Genomic DNA, 14,448 nt, shown 5'->3' with positions numbered 1-14,448 from the left:
TTGGCGCTGGCGTCGGCTCGTTTCCCATCTTTTCCCATCTTGGCGTTGATTGGTTTGACGTCACCACGTCACCGCGCATGCGTGGCGAGTTCCCCCTCCACTAGGAATTATCATCTTGCCACTGTGCGGATATTTCCCGGTAACACTGTTTGTATTCACCTATAACGTTATACAGGCTTGCACCCAATGTATCCGCCGTTTCGATCCACCTGTTCTTCTCTCCGCTCAGGCCGCCTAACAGCTTCTCGGCCCTTTCTAGCTTCTGCTTGCAAAAGGCGATCTGCTCTTCGAGCTTCGTCTTCTCCCTTATGCACTCGGCGAATTCGTCGTTCAAAGTTTGCAGCTGCTGAGTGACTTCTTGAAGAAGCGCCCGCTTAGAGTTCAGAGCCTCCATTTGGGCGCCAAGGGCGGCCTCCGCTTCCGCCAGCATCGCTTGCTTCGGTTTAACGACCTTGATCACCCGATCGTACACCTCTATAGCCCTTACCCATTTGCAGAGGCCTTCGCAGGCGGTGGACACCCTTTTGATAGCTTCAGGTTGGAAACTCCTGTCGTTTATGAATTTCTCGCGAATTATCTTCATGTACGCGGGCGGTACGTTGTCCTTGTCGAAGTTCCTCAAGCTATCGAGAAACTTCATGTCGCCGAGCACTCTTATAGAAGCTGGCCAGTAATCCTCGACTACCCGGCCGATCGCTGGATCCTGCACCTTCTCCGGCTTCACGCCCTTCAGAACGCAGACAGCTTCCATTACCAGCCTCACGCCGGCCGGTGGTCTCTGCATGGATCGCACGATAGTGATATCGGCCGGCTTCAAAGTGTCCAGAGCGGCCAGGGCAGCTTCCAGCGCGGGCGTGGCTTCGGCCAGGTCGCTTTCGCAATCGTCCTTTATGGCTTGCGCAGCTGCGGCGGCCTCGTTCGCCAAAGCTTCTTCGGCACCCACGACCTCCTTCCTGGCTTCTATGCTAATGGTGTCCTGCTCGATCCTGATCATCAGCTTGTTGCCGAGCTCGGACTTGGCCAGTAGCAGCGGCTGCAAATCTTGCAGCTCCTCCTTCATCACCGCGATTTGGTCCGCCGCGGAGTCCAACTGCCCCAACCCGGCCAAGTACCGTCTTTGCTGCGAGACGATTTCGTCGATCTTCTGGTAGTACAGATTGGAGAATGACTTGATCAGCTGCAGGAAGCTCGTGGGCGTTATGTAGTACCTTCTGCCCTGTGTGCGGTAATAGTCCGCGCTGGCCGCGGATATACTCGTGTGGAAGTGCTTGGATATGAGGACGCACTTCTCTCGCAGGTCCTCGCTGATGTCGAGGCCCTGCAGAGACGCTAGCGCTACCCTCTCCAGGGCGTCCTCTGGCCAAGCGGTGAACCAGTCGATGGTGCAACAGTTTATGAGGGATGGGAACATCCTTAAACGATTTCGAAACGCGTCCCCTATTGGCGACATCGTCAGGATCAAGTGGAGGCTCTTCACCCACCTCTCGAGGAACAAGTTGTAAAGGATCACCGGCGTGGTTTCGGCTTTCTTTCCGCCGATGCTCACCGCCACGCTCGCCATCTTGTCCAATATCTCAGCCGTCTCCTCGCTGGTGTACAAATTCGGTATATCCGCGTTGTTCAAAATCATATTTAAGTCTTCGACGAACGACTCATCTTTGATTTGATGGTCCCCGAAGAGAAAGACGGTGGCCTTCCCGTCGCACCCTACGCGCAGCAATAACTTCTTCAGGTCCTCCCGCCATTCGGCGAACCCATACAATCTAGTGATCTCAATCTGATGCATCAAATACTCACACATACTCGTTGCAAGCTTGGCGCACGAACTTCTGCCCGATCCACCTATTCCTATCAGAAGGCCGTGGCCGTTTTCTTGTAACAGTATTCGCGAAATGCGGGAAATGTGCTCGATGGCGTATCGAAACAGGACTAGGGGCATATGTGTCTTCGAGAGCATGTTATAATCCATCAAGTAGTAATCCATTTTCTGCTGCAAGTCCTCCAGGTCCGCCACCTCGTCGTATATTTTGGGGTCGGCGTCGGGGTCGATGTAATTGCCGAAGAAGAGGTCGCGAGTGTGGAAGCTTTTGATATCTGACTCTCCCGGTTTAAGAAGACCGGCGAGCACCTGGTTCAGTGGCACCCGCAATTGATCGTAGCAGGTGTATTGCACCATACCGAACAGTGTTTCCTGATCTTTCTCGTTCACGAGCCTGTCGTGAAACACCCTGTACACCTCGTGGATCCACAACTTGATCAGTTTCTCGGGGTGCTCCATCCTCGCAGCTGGCACCAGAAGTATGCCCTTGATGACCCGATTAAAGTCGCGCAAGTTGAACGTGTAATGGCTCTTCGCCGGGGTGGGCAAGAAATTCGCAATGGCAGCGAAGTATATGTCCATGGTGGCTTGCACCACCATCTTTCCCAACCTGGACACTTCTGCGGTGAAGCCTTTCGCGAAATGCGTCTCGAGAATCGTGGAGAAGATCTTTGTCATCGTTGCTTCCTCGAACACGTCGATGCCAATTATGTGCATGTGCCGGGTCAGTCTGGGCGTGACCACGTTCGAGCTTCCCCCCGGTGGCAACATGGCGCAAACCAGGAACATGTCCACTAAATTCAACACCGTCGTGTCGTTTGAGTCGTACCAGTGCCCATGATCGATCCACTGGCGAATAAGCTCTATCGGAGGCTGGGCCCCGTACATCTCCTTCTGCGGCACGCTCAAATCATCTACGAACACTATACATTTCTTCCCCATCGGGGGGCCGTAAACGCCCTTCCTCCTACGGTCTAACTTAGATAGCACTATCTCTTGAGTTAGGGCAGCAGTGGTGCGAGCACTGAAGTTTATCACATTCTCGATGCACTTCTCCCTGGGTAACGATATCAGGTAATTCAGAATAATTACGGACTTCCCGGTGCCAGTTGGACCAACAAATAACACTGGGATGTCTCTATGGAGGAGATTCGTCAGGAAGAAACGCTGGACTATTACTTCGGTCGTTGGCACGATCAGGTCGTTAAATTGCGTACTTGTTGTTACAGATGCCTAGAACATGGAGATGGAAATCGGAGCATCAGTGTCTTATCTATGATTTAATCATGTTCATAATCAATAGTGATAACAATTTCGAAGGAATGTTTTGTTGATTAACGGTCGCAAGAAAGATATTATAATATTAATATTAACAAATATTATTTGCAAAAGCTATTATTCGAAACTCGAAACTCAGGAATCTTAAAGTGCTGATTCTGTTTGGTAAGTGGAATATCTTGCTTTAAGAACAGAATTGTTGCATAACTCTCTATTGACAATAGTCAAACAAAATACAAATAAAAATATAAAAATATACAAATCCCCGACGCATTTCCGATTTTATACTTTTTCTTATCTGGGTTCGAGAGTTTCGAATCACGAAAAAAGTGCGAAATTTTGAATTCTCGAAACTTATAACTTTCTTGGGTTTCGAGGTTTCGACGCTTCTAGAAACCCATCCATGGTTTCGATCTATATATAATAGCAGGAATGATATTTCACGAACCTAAGAATCATTTGTTTCTGTCGCAAAAAGAAAGTGTAGAATACTTAGTTTTGAAACTATAAATACCTGTAGTGTTGGGTCCATCCAAGATATCCAGGAACCATTATTTCTTTTATCATATATCCAGTCATAGACAGTGCCCTTATCAGGGAAAAGCTGCTGCTTTGTCAACTTAAAAGCTTTTGGTTTGGGGTGCTCGTCAACAGTGCCCAATACTAATCTTCTCAAATAAACATCGAAAAGCTTTCTGCTATCGCTCGTTAATGTTGAACACATCCCCCAAACGATACAGAATATCAAAGTACATTGTAGCCAAACGGTACTGACTTGTGTTTCTTCGTCTAACATTGTAGTGAGAAGCCTTGTGAAAGACTGAAATAACGAGTTAATACAATACGTTTTAATTTTTGCTTTTCTTTCAACTGTCTACCTTTACGTTAATTTATTAGCTTAACGATTAGTTCTAATTCAACTGGTTTACTTTCCTATTCTTTTGTTACGAGCACAGCAAGACTATTTTATCTTTTTCTAAGGAAAAATTAAAATAGAAAAATTCTATTTCAAATAATATTAACCGAATACAAGGGATTTGCATGTGTACGCTTTTGTGGTGTTTTCACGTGGACATTTTCTAGAAGGCCTCGAAAGTATCGACCGTGAGTCCCCGAACGTTTACTTTGTGTACTGACTTAACCTTTAGAGAGCCGGGATTTTTTCATTGAAATTTTAAATTTTATTTACTTAAAAATGCATATATACCACCAACATGTTCGGCAAAGTATCCAAACTTTTACGTGGCCACTATAAGCTAAAAGTTAAAGGACTAAAGTCAGAGTATCCTTCGAGACATGGTACTAAATATATAGAGAATAATTCATCACGAAAAAATAAGTCTAAAATGTATAATAAAATTTCTGTTGCGTAAGGTTCCGTTTCCGAAAAAATTAATATAAAAAAATTGACTTATACTCATCCATTCAGTGTAAAATACGGTATGGTTATTGTAATTCGATTAAAAAAAAAGATGCCACGTTGAAATAAGCGACCCTTGTTACTTTTAATGTGGGATATATCCCTATAAGAGGGAGCCCGGAATAAGAAATCTCGAAGAGTCGGCTTTGGCGACATTAGTAAGGTGACTGGCCAGCTCTGGAACGGGCGGGTATATGTATCGCAGATCAAACCCGCTCGTTGCAGGGCCATGAGCGCCAGAGGACCTGAAGATCGTGGGTTCGAGTCCCATTGCCCGTGGTCCTCTTTTTCCGTGGCTCCCGAATATATAGAAATTACAAAACCTATTCCTACATTAATATTTCATTAAACATAGCATTATAAGGTATCGATTATACACGCTAGCGATTTTATTAGCTACAGGGGCGTAAAAACATTGGAAGGAAATTCATAGTGGAAAGAGTCTGTACCTAATATTAATAATAATAAGATGTCTGTCTGCAGCGGTGCTTACCAGGAACATGTGAATCTCTGGTACCTCTATAAACGTTATACAGTAGCGGCTCATATACGTCAAAATAGCATCTGTCAGCCAGTCGACCAGTTCTATGACGAGGTCGCACTGCTCGATCAGTAACTTTTTCTTAAGATATGTTTTATACGACTGGAACACTGGCTTCCATCCAAGCTGAGACGGTTCCATATAAATCATGCCGCATCTGCTGACAGTGGCCGGCGAAGCGTGCTCCAAGTCAGCCGGTTCGAATAACAAGCTCATCTTGGACGACATCGATATAATTTCTCCAGACATCAGGCACAGCTTCTTGTTATCATCGAGCACCGTGTTCATACTCTCGATCCATACCGCGTCAACGGGCCCGTCGAACACCAACCACTTACGGTCCACTGATATAGACTGCGCGAACTCTCTGAAAATGTTCGCTAGCACGCCGTCGCTCCATTCGTGGGACACCGGGTCGAAGCTGCCATAAAGCTTCTCCATAGTGATAGCCTTTGGATTAATGATTTTGTAAACGGTCGAAAACTCCCTCATCGTCGCACGCCGTTTGCCAGCCAATTGGCCCAGCGCGTCGGCCAGGCTTTGATAAGCGCTCGTCTTCCCGCTCAGCGTGTGCCCCACGATCATAAAACCGTGGCGCACCAGTATCATCTCGTAGATCTGCACAATCTTCTCCATGTACCAATCGGTGGATTGCAGGTTTCGTTTATGCAAGGCAACCGCCACCAAATCGATCAGCTCGACGCGATCCGGCTTCGGCAGGTCGATGCCTGGGAACAGGTCCGTGTAGATGCCATTGAACAGAGGGACGTCGTGGGCCAGGAATTTCGGAAGATTCACGTCGATGATAGCTCGTAAGACTAGCACGGACTCGTTCTCGTTCGGGTAGTTCAATTTCAAGTTGCCCGCGGCCGTGAGCACGGTCTTCACGGCTCGCATACCGTAATCATAGTGATTCTGCGAGCTTAACTGCTCGGAGCACAGCTTGTACGTGTGAACGATCTTCTCCGACAGGTTCTTAGCGTCTATGAAGCCGAGGGAGTACAGGGTGATTTCTCCTATCATGGCATAGTCCGGCACCATCATGGCTACCGTTCGGAACAGCACCTTGAGATTATCAGGGAGCTCTTGGCGTCCAGCGTAGCCAGGGTTCATCGTGATTATGATGTAGCAGGTGGGGTTCAGACTGATTTCCTCACCCTCGAACATGAATTTCTCCAGATCCATGCTTATGGCCATTTGTATGGACAAGATTTGCTGCGCGATCACTGACAGCACCTCCAGCTCGATTCTATTGAACTCGTCGAAGCAGGCCCATGCCCCGGTCTGCGCGAGGCCCTTGAAGAACTTCCCCATCGCCTTGTAATCCAGGCCGTCCGAGCAATTAAACACCACGCACTGCTTGGCCACTGCTTTCGCGAGGTCCTTCGCGGTCTCTGTCTTACCGGTACCCGCCGGACCCTCCGGTGAACCGCCGTAGTTCAACTTGAGCGCGCTCATTAGAGTCCTGTAGCAGCGATCGGTTAGCGGTGTTATCACCAGCCTGCCTGTATTGCCCAGGTACTCGAACGCGTAGGCCACGTTGGTCGTGATTGCCGAGACGGTGATGCTGTTGTCTATCCAGTAATATCTCAGCTGCGCTATCCAATTGAAATCCATGACATCGGTCACCTTCTTCTCGATCACCAGCCGCAACACGTCCCTCGCGTGCACGTCCATGACGATCAGAGCGTTTATCGTGATCCGCGCGCCTGGGTCTAGCCTACCCCTGACAAGAGTGACAGTGCTGGTTATCTGACTGTTGCACGTTTCCAAGTACTCCTCAGTGGTGTGGTTCTCGAACGACTCGCAAACGGCGCTGGTCCAGTGCACTAGGCTACAGCAGATAACTATTTGGCTGGGCCAATCGAGTATCCAATCCTCCCTCTTAGTCTCGAAGTACGAAATGATGCTCTCCTCGGCGATGTCACGGAGGGATATCACCATAAGCTTCTCGACCTCGTTCAGCCATCTCTCCACCATCCCTTTAGCGTCGGCTGGGTAAATCTTCCCGCTCAGCGGCACGTACTCCTCCTGGTCCGACAACATCCCGATGATCTCCTCTTCGTTGGTGAACCGCAGCCTGTTGATACCCTCGAAGCATTTCTTCAAGTGAGGCTGCACTCTCTGGGGATCCTTCGTCTCGGAGAGGATCTCCAGCAGCTCGTCGTTCGACAGGAAGAAGAACCTCGGGAAGAACACTCGTTTCTTCTCGAGGTAGTCGTTCAAGCCCTTCTGTATCTCATCCAACAGCGAGTTGCACAATAGGAACTCCTGCACCATGTTCGTCATGTTGGTAGCGTCGACCACGCGGCGGTTGCTCGCAACGTACGCCATAATGGCGCGCCAGATCTTGTCCATCCGCCTGAAGTTCTTCGCCTCCGTTGGCATTTGACGCATGATATCCTCGCTGCTGAATATAGGCTCCAAGTACATCCACGTTGCCTGGCATGTCAACCACTGGTCAATGATGTCCTGCATCAACAGCAGCTTGTCCTCCCAGGATTTCATCTCCTGCTCGAAGGCTTTCACGAAGGGGGAGCCGCGCATTGTCTGCGCCTTCAGAATGTGGTCATCTAGCAGCACCTGGATGTCGTCCACGGCTGTTAAAATAGACACGCCCGTATCCCTGTACGCGGTTAACTCGAAGAAGATCTCGTTCCACTCGTCTTTCATCTTGAATAGATTCTGCTGCAGGGAGTGCTCCTTCACCGCCGCAGACGATATCTCTTCGAGCTTGGCTATATGAACGGGCAATCCGAGCTCTATCATGTCGGACAGGCAGCTCGTGTCCGTCAGTATGATCCCGACGTTCGCGACTTTGCTAATCTGCTCCCAATGGCGGTCCTGCAAGCCGGGCGTGCATATGATTTGCATTAGCGGGATGAACTGCTTGAACTTCTCCACCTTGCCACGGACCGTGTCCGCGATCCTTCTGGCGCCGGGGACGTCCGCTAGCGCGCGCGCCAGTCTATACAACGTCCGCCAAATGTCGTCGGTTGTTTCCTTCACTTCCTCTGCATTGAGACCCGCGAACGGGCCGGAATACCAAATCTCGTAGTTCTTGTGGAAAGTTAGCACAGTGTTCCAAAGTGTGTCAAGGGTATTCACCATAGTAGTCATCCCAGGCAATGTTATGTAAGGGCTAACCTCTAGGTCTAAGAGCCCTTCCTCCTCGTTGACCTCCTGAGCATCATTTCGGATTTCCTCCATACTTTTGGACAGCTGCGTGACCTCCGCTGTCGCTTCCTCCATTTCCTCCGTGGTCAGCACCGGAGGGTCCTTCCTCTTGAACTGCTCAATTGCGAGCTGCATCTTCTGTATCTTCTGCTCCAAATTGACCCTCCTTATGCGCAGGACCTCTTCGAGGTACTCCTTCCTCATATTCAATCTGGCGGACGCTAATTCCATCACGCTCTCCATCTCCTTCGGCCACGTAATGGTGCGGGTATTCAATTGGATGTCCTCGTTCGTCGGCGGTTCGTAATCGAAGAGGAACAAAAGTAATTCTGTGGAGCGCCCTAGTTGCCTCCTCATGTTGAACAAAGTCACGTCGCGGCTTTCGACCAAGTAGTTGTATAATTCAACGACCTCGTGCGTTTTTTCTGGCATCTTTGAGATCCTCTCCCCTATTATGTCAAAATTGGAACACAGGTCACGATTATTGGATCGTAGCTCGTCTCGGAAGAAATTGCAAATCTCGGTGCGACATTCGTGAAGGACTCGCCTTATCGTGTCATTTAGAATTGTGCAATCGATTTCTAATATGTTCAGAGGAATCTGAAATAGAGTATCAGAGATATACTGCTGGACAAAATTAAAAGATCACTATAATCTTCCGAAAATTTTGGTCTTTTCCAAATGTCTGTATCTCTGCGAAAAATGGTCGCAAAGAATATTTGAAGAAAGCATTTTAACCCTTGAAGTTTCTATTTTTTTAATCAAGAACTCAAAAATTTGTTCGAGATCACCTGTTCTACATTACGTATTCTCTTCAAAACGTTTTTTTTGTTCTTGTATCTGTTTAACGATTGTTGCATGTTTCTTTTGTTAGTTGATCGTCATTTTTGGAAAAAGTTAGGAAAAACATTTTTATCCAATCTCTTCTCAATTGACAAAAACATAACTCGGTTAATAAAAATCATACAGCAAAACAAGAAAAACGAAATTAAAGAGAAATCTTTGCTCTACAATAGTCCTCCATTGGATTTACCTGAGAAACATTTTTTGCCCGTACATACGTTCAAATTACACAGAAAATTTTTAAACTTCATTTTTTGCGTTTCATTTTGATGACACAGTATCATAATGGATGAAAAAAGATTTGAGTCTTTGATTCAATAACAAGAGACTTCAAACATTAAAATACTTTTTTTAAATATTTTTTGCGACCATTTTTCACGGAGATACAGACATTTGAAAATGACCAAAAATGTTGGGAAATTATAGAGATCCTTTAATTTTGTCCAGCAGTATATTTGTACCGGAGCGTTTATAAACACTTTTCGCTCATAAGCTTACCTTGTTACGAAACACGGAAATTTCCTTGCTAAGGCTATCGTAGCCCCTTATCCTCAGCTCAAATTCACGTAAAAGTGGCGCTGGTTCGATCTCGAAAAATTCTGCTAAATTTTTCTTAGCTTGCCCATCTAGAATGTATAGTAAGTCTCCGTAACACTTTAAATATATTTCTGGTCCCGAAATATGAGCACTGATGACGTCCAATACTTCGGTGGTTAGGTTAAAAACCTGTGGAATTGAGAAAGCTAAGATTTATGCAGATATTGTATCTTATGAAGTGTTTCGGAAATATAGGTAATTATTATAAAATAACTAGCTGATAGAACTCAGAAAAATAAACAAAATTCAAATCATAAATTAATAGCTGTCTAAGTCCCCTGCAAGTTACTGACACTGGCCTCTTTTAGGCATCAATTATTTCACATAGAATAAAAAGCTGAACATCTCGAAAATTAGTGTGTGAAAATTTCAGAATTCTCGATTCCTTTTCTAAGTTCTATTAGCCAATTAAGTCTTCGCTTATAATTCTGAAGTACGCTGTATTAACGAGTGCCTTATTTCCGAAAAATCATAAACATTAAAAATATCGGCCTTCTCATTATCCGTGAATGACAGCACCATTATGATAAATTTCTTAACGAGTTTCAAACTATCGCTGTTGTAACGACTTGATATCATTATTTCCCTTTTCCTGTTCATTTTTAACGATACTGTGATAATGAGTGTAATAATAGTAACAATATTCCAATATCATATCATATTAATAATTGCATGCATTGAGTAAGGATAAGATAATTTATTCGAATATACTGCATGCGCTGGCTTCCGCTGCGCGCGTGCGCAAACTAACCCGGCAGCCGGTTACGAGTTCCTCCACTACTGGATCTAGTGAATGGTGGGGCTGGGAACAACAAATGCGGGACCATGCGGGACCGTCGACCGCACACGCCATTCCCTTCAGTGATGCCAGAATCGTGGGACGTGGGACAAATGCTTACCCCCACTACGACGTACTGTCGCCCCCCACTTTCTTCCCGTCCCGCTGCACACAAGCATATTCCTACTCCCGTCCGTGTGCGTTGCCTGTTGGCTGCCGGGTACACGGACAGGGGTAGGGATATACTTGTGTGCAGTGCGATGGGAAGAAAGTGGGGGTAAGCATTTGTCCCACGTCCCACGATTCTGGCACCACTGATTCCCTTGGAGTTTGGGGCAGTTTGGGGATTGTTTTGGAAGGGTAGTTTTATTCGTAGAATGTTATTTTAATTTAAAATGAAAGCTGACACTGAACTGCGGTTCAAAATTGCTTTACTAGTGTTTAGACCGTATAACAAGCTTAATTAAAAGCATTCTGTGAGTGTAAAGACCCACCATGGTTTAACAGAAACGGAGGCTATTGGAAAAAGGGCCACGCGACCTTGAAGAAGTAGGTAAGTGTCGAGATTTCTCCTCTCGTCTCTGAAACCTAGGCCAAATGCATGAGCTTACCACTCCACGTTGATTACCCGATAATTATATTCAAATTCATGGAAGTAGTGCCCTAATTCGCTAAATGCAAAGGGCCCGCTTAGAAAGTGGTGCTCAATGGGGCCTCACTGACCGCAAGTGATACTACTTGTTCTAACTTGATTGAAATTTTTTCGCGGGGCTTCAATAGACTTTACTTTCATCAAAGACAGTGTATGGTGTATAATAGAAAAATTGTGTAAAGAAATATATACAAATAACAAAAGAACTCGATTCAAGGATTATTCTCCTGCCTCAGTTGTTGAAAAATTATGTGTAAACTGGAAATGTAGAGTTGGAAATGTTGTTTCTTTATATAAAACGAAATTGTTTATGACATTGAAAATTAATGTTATATTTTTTTTCATCAAAGTATTCTGCATGTTCGGAAGGGAAAAAGTTTGAAAGAAGCCATTAGTTGCAAAGAAACCGTTTGGTCAGGAAAAATTGATAAAGATTTTGCGACGATTCGATTGTGTAGAGTTACACTTAGAGGCATGGGCCTATCACTACCCTACCGCTTGGTAGTATCTACTCAAATAGTGGGGCCTGGCATGTTTGAACATTTGAGTGAGAACATGAAAATATCAGAATTTGTACAAATATTTTTATTTACCTCGTCTTCGTATCGCGATACAGAAAACAGGTATCCCTGTGCCTGCAGTTCAGGAAACAAAATGTTCTCGATTCTTGGAATTGATGATGCAGCCGTAATAACTTTATCAAAACATTGCGATATTATTGTACGCACTTCTGGAACACTTGGTTTGCAATTTAAATGAACAGTACCAAGCTCTGGTTGTACCATTACTGTTAAGAACGGAGGTCTGAAATGTAGGAGTATTAAATATTCCTTGTTCCAGATAATAGAAGATACATGGAATAAGAAATCACTCACTTGATGAATATGAGATCCTTATAATCACCCTCAAAGTAGTTTCCCGCACTATATTGCATAAAAAAATCTTTGATATGATACAGTGTCTTCATTACCATCATTCGTAATTGTTTAGATAAAAGAGTATTTACACTTAGAAAGTATCTCTCTATCAATGTTGTAGATGCGTTATGGTGTTTCTGAACTAAACCAGACCAAGCATATTTTTTCTTTAGAAAGATCTCGGCAATATCGACCAACCATTCGTTAATAAGTATGTCCATTGTCTTATAGCATAACAAGCTTATTGTAGGTTCTATGTTAAACACTGAAATAGGCAAGTCTCCCATGTCTTCGATTCTAACTATCATCATATCTTGGTATCTAAAAAAGGAATTATTTTAATAGCAGTGCTTACTAAAAACTGTTTTAAATTTATATCTTTTAGATTTTAAAAATATAAAGTCTTTGATTGAAAAATAGCAAAGGATTATTCCGTTGACTTTAGCATGAGGAATTTACACGCTTGGGCTGTATAATTTTGGGACATTCGATTTGTAAATTCATGTATAAAGCACTTTAGCATTTAAATATTCATGAATTTTAAGTTCTCCTTTGCTATTTATTTCTTATTTTGTATAATTTTATTATTTATTGTCTGTTAGGAAGTTGAGAAACTATTCATTATTTTAATCTTTTACTAAATATCTTGCTTTCTGAAAGAATTATTTTTAAAAACAAGCCAACAATAAAATGGTAGCCTTACTTGAAAAAATATAAATCTTGGATATCTCTCAGTATCTCGTTCCCGATAAACAGATTATATTGCAGTGCATGAGTTGCCATAAGACTCGATTGATGCCAAGGAACTGGTGCTCGTATATGCAAAACTGTGTCTTCTACGGATAATGTTTGTATGAGTAGCATCTTCTGTTCATCGGTATCCAAAGAAGTATACTTGAGCAAAGCATCATAAAAACTTTGTTTATAAGTCTCGATAATTTCCAATTCTAACATTGTTAGTTGTTCATCGAAACTGGAAATACAAGCTTTTCTGTGCACATTATCGATACGTGGAGGGTAATAAGAATAAAAATAAAGGGAAAAAATATTTTGATACTATGTAAACTTACTCTTCTCGGTTTCGTAATCTACCAATAATACGTTTTCTTGCTTCTACGAAATGCATATTATCGTAAATAAATGGAATATCCTCCGATAGGTCATAATCTTTTACGTAGACTACTTTATTATAATCTTGCTCAAGTTGTTTTTGTTTTCTGTTAATTTCATCCAATAGAATCTCTATTTGTTCGTCTATTGATTTTGGAAGTTCTGCCTCCTTTGCTTGAAGAGCCTGTAACGTGGCCTTTGTATCAGGTCTAAATAAATAAATATGGGTGTACAAGATGAAAGGAATGGCATTTAAAATCTGAAAGAGGAAGTCCAAAGGGGACTTTGTATCCCCGAAATAAAATCTCTTTCCTCGATTAATTTTTTGCATTTGACTGATAAAGTAAATTATTATGTTTCTAACACGTTAAAATTATTTCCTATTACATTTCTAATCCTGATTATCGTCATTACGGAAAGAATGTACATAACCATATAATCGATAAATGATTTAAGGGGTCATTCTGGTAATCACGCCGCAAAGTTCGGCAACATTCAGGCTTTTTTTCTCAGTGAATACAATAAATAACAACGTCGTATTTTTTAAATACACTTTTAATTGTGTTTTTTCAATGTTATCTGGAGTTCAAAATTGCACCTTTGAAAAGAAATACCTCTCTGGCGGGAGTGATTTAAGCTCACAGACTCATCTGAAACAAAAAAACCAAGCTGATTCTTAATCGCAGGTGCTAGAATTAGCCACGTAAGTAAAAATTTAAAAAAATTGCGCGCATTCAAACTTGAAGTTTTGAAATTTTCCATTTTTACTTGAAGTTTAAATGCGCGCAATTTTGTTAAATTTTTACATACGTTGCTAATTAATTCTGGTATCTGGGATAGCGGTACTGATAATGATTAAGAATCAGTTTGGTTTTTTTGTTTCAAACGAGTCTGTGAGCTGAAATCACTCCCGCCGTCTTTTCAAAGGAGCGATTTTTAACTCCAGATAACATTGAAAAACACAATTAAAAGTGGATTTAAACAATTGCTCCGTATATATTACAAGTAGTTTAATAAATGAAAGAAAGTTTGACATTGTTATTCATTGTATTCACTGAGAAAAAAACCCTGAATTTTGTGGCATGATTACCAGAATGACCCCTTAAATATTTTCAATATCCCTTCATTTAAACAACAAAGTTTTTATATATCTGCATTACTCGTTTGTTCCTTTTATTGTTTATAAAGGAATTTCCATGAGAATATCCTTTTCAAAAGTTGTTCGTGAATGTAATAAAATTGTATTACCATCTTTTGTGACGAGGTATCCCCTCCTAGCTCAATCTTTCTGAGTTTCTTAATGTTTCCATCTTTCT

The 14,448-nt window shown here is 43.3% G+C and overlaps 1 protein-coding gene across 1 annotated transcript in view; it reads right to left on the bottom strand.

Annotated features, from left to right (window-relative positions):
* The window catches only part of Dnah3 (dynein heavy chain 3, axonemal), a 20,621-nt gene extending 6,173 nt beyond the window's left edge, over positions 1-14,448 (bottom strand). Inside the window, exons 1-9 of the mRNA XM_076815484.1 lie at positions 14,381-14,448; positions 13,093-13,316; positions 12,726-12,995; positions 11,981-12,343; positions 11,699-11,909; positions 9,577-9,804; positions 5,011-8,835; positions 3,612-3,917; positions 160-3,052 (exon numbers count right to left, since the gene is read on the bottom strand). Coding sequence (XP_076671599.1) covers positions 160-3,052; positions 3,612-3,917; positions 5,011-8,835; positions 9,577-9,804; positions 11,699-11,909; positions 11,981-12,343; positions 12,726-12,995; positions 13,093-13,316; positions 14,381-14,383 — 8,323 coding nt within the window. The 5' untranslated portion in view covers positions 14,384-14,448. The remainder of the gene's footprint in view (positions 1-159; positions 3,053-3,611; positions 3,918-5,010; positions 8,836-9,576; positions 9,805-11,698; positions 11,910-11,980; positions 12,344-12,725; positions 12,996-13,092; positions 13,317-14,380) is intronic.

The sequence above is a fragment of the Andrena cerasifolii genome, chromosome 6, assembly GCF_050908995.1.
Source record: "Andrena cerasifolii isolate SP2316 chromosome 6, iyAndCera1_principal, whole genome shotgun sequence".
Taxonomy (NCBI): Eukaryota; Metazoa; Arthropoda; class Insecta; order Hymenoptera; family Andrenidae; genus Andrena; species Andrena cerasifolii.
The sequence above is the reverse complement of the archived record's forward strand: the minus strand, read 5'-3'. Positions and strand labels throughout refer to the sequence as shown.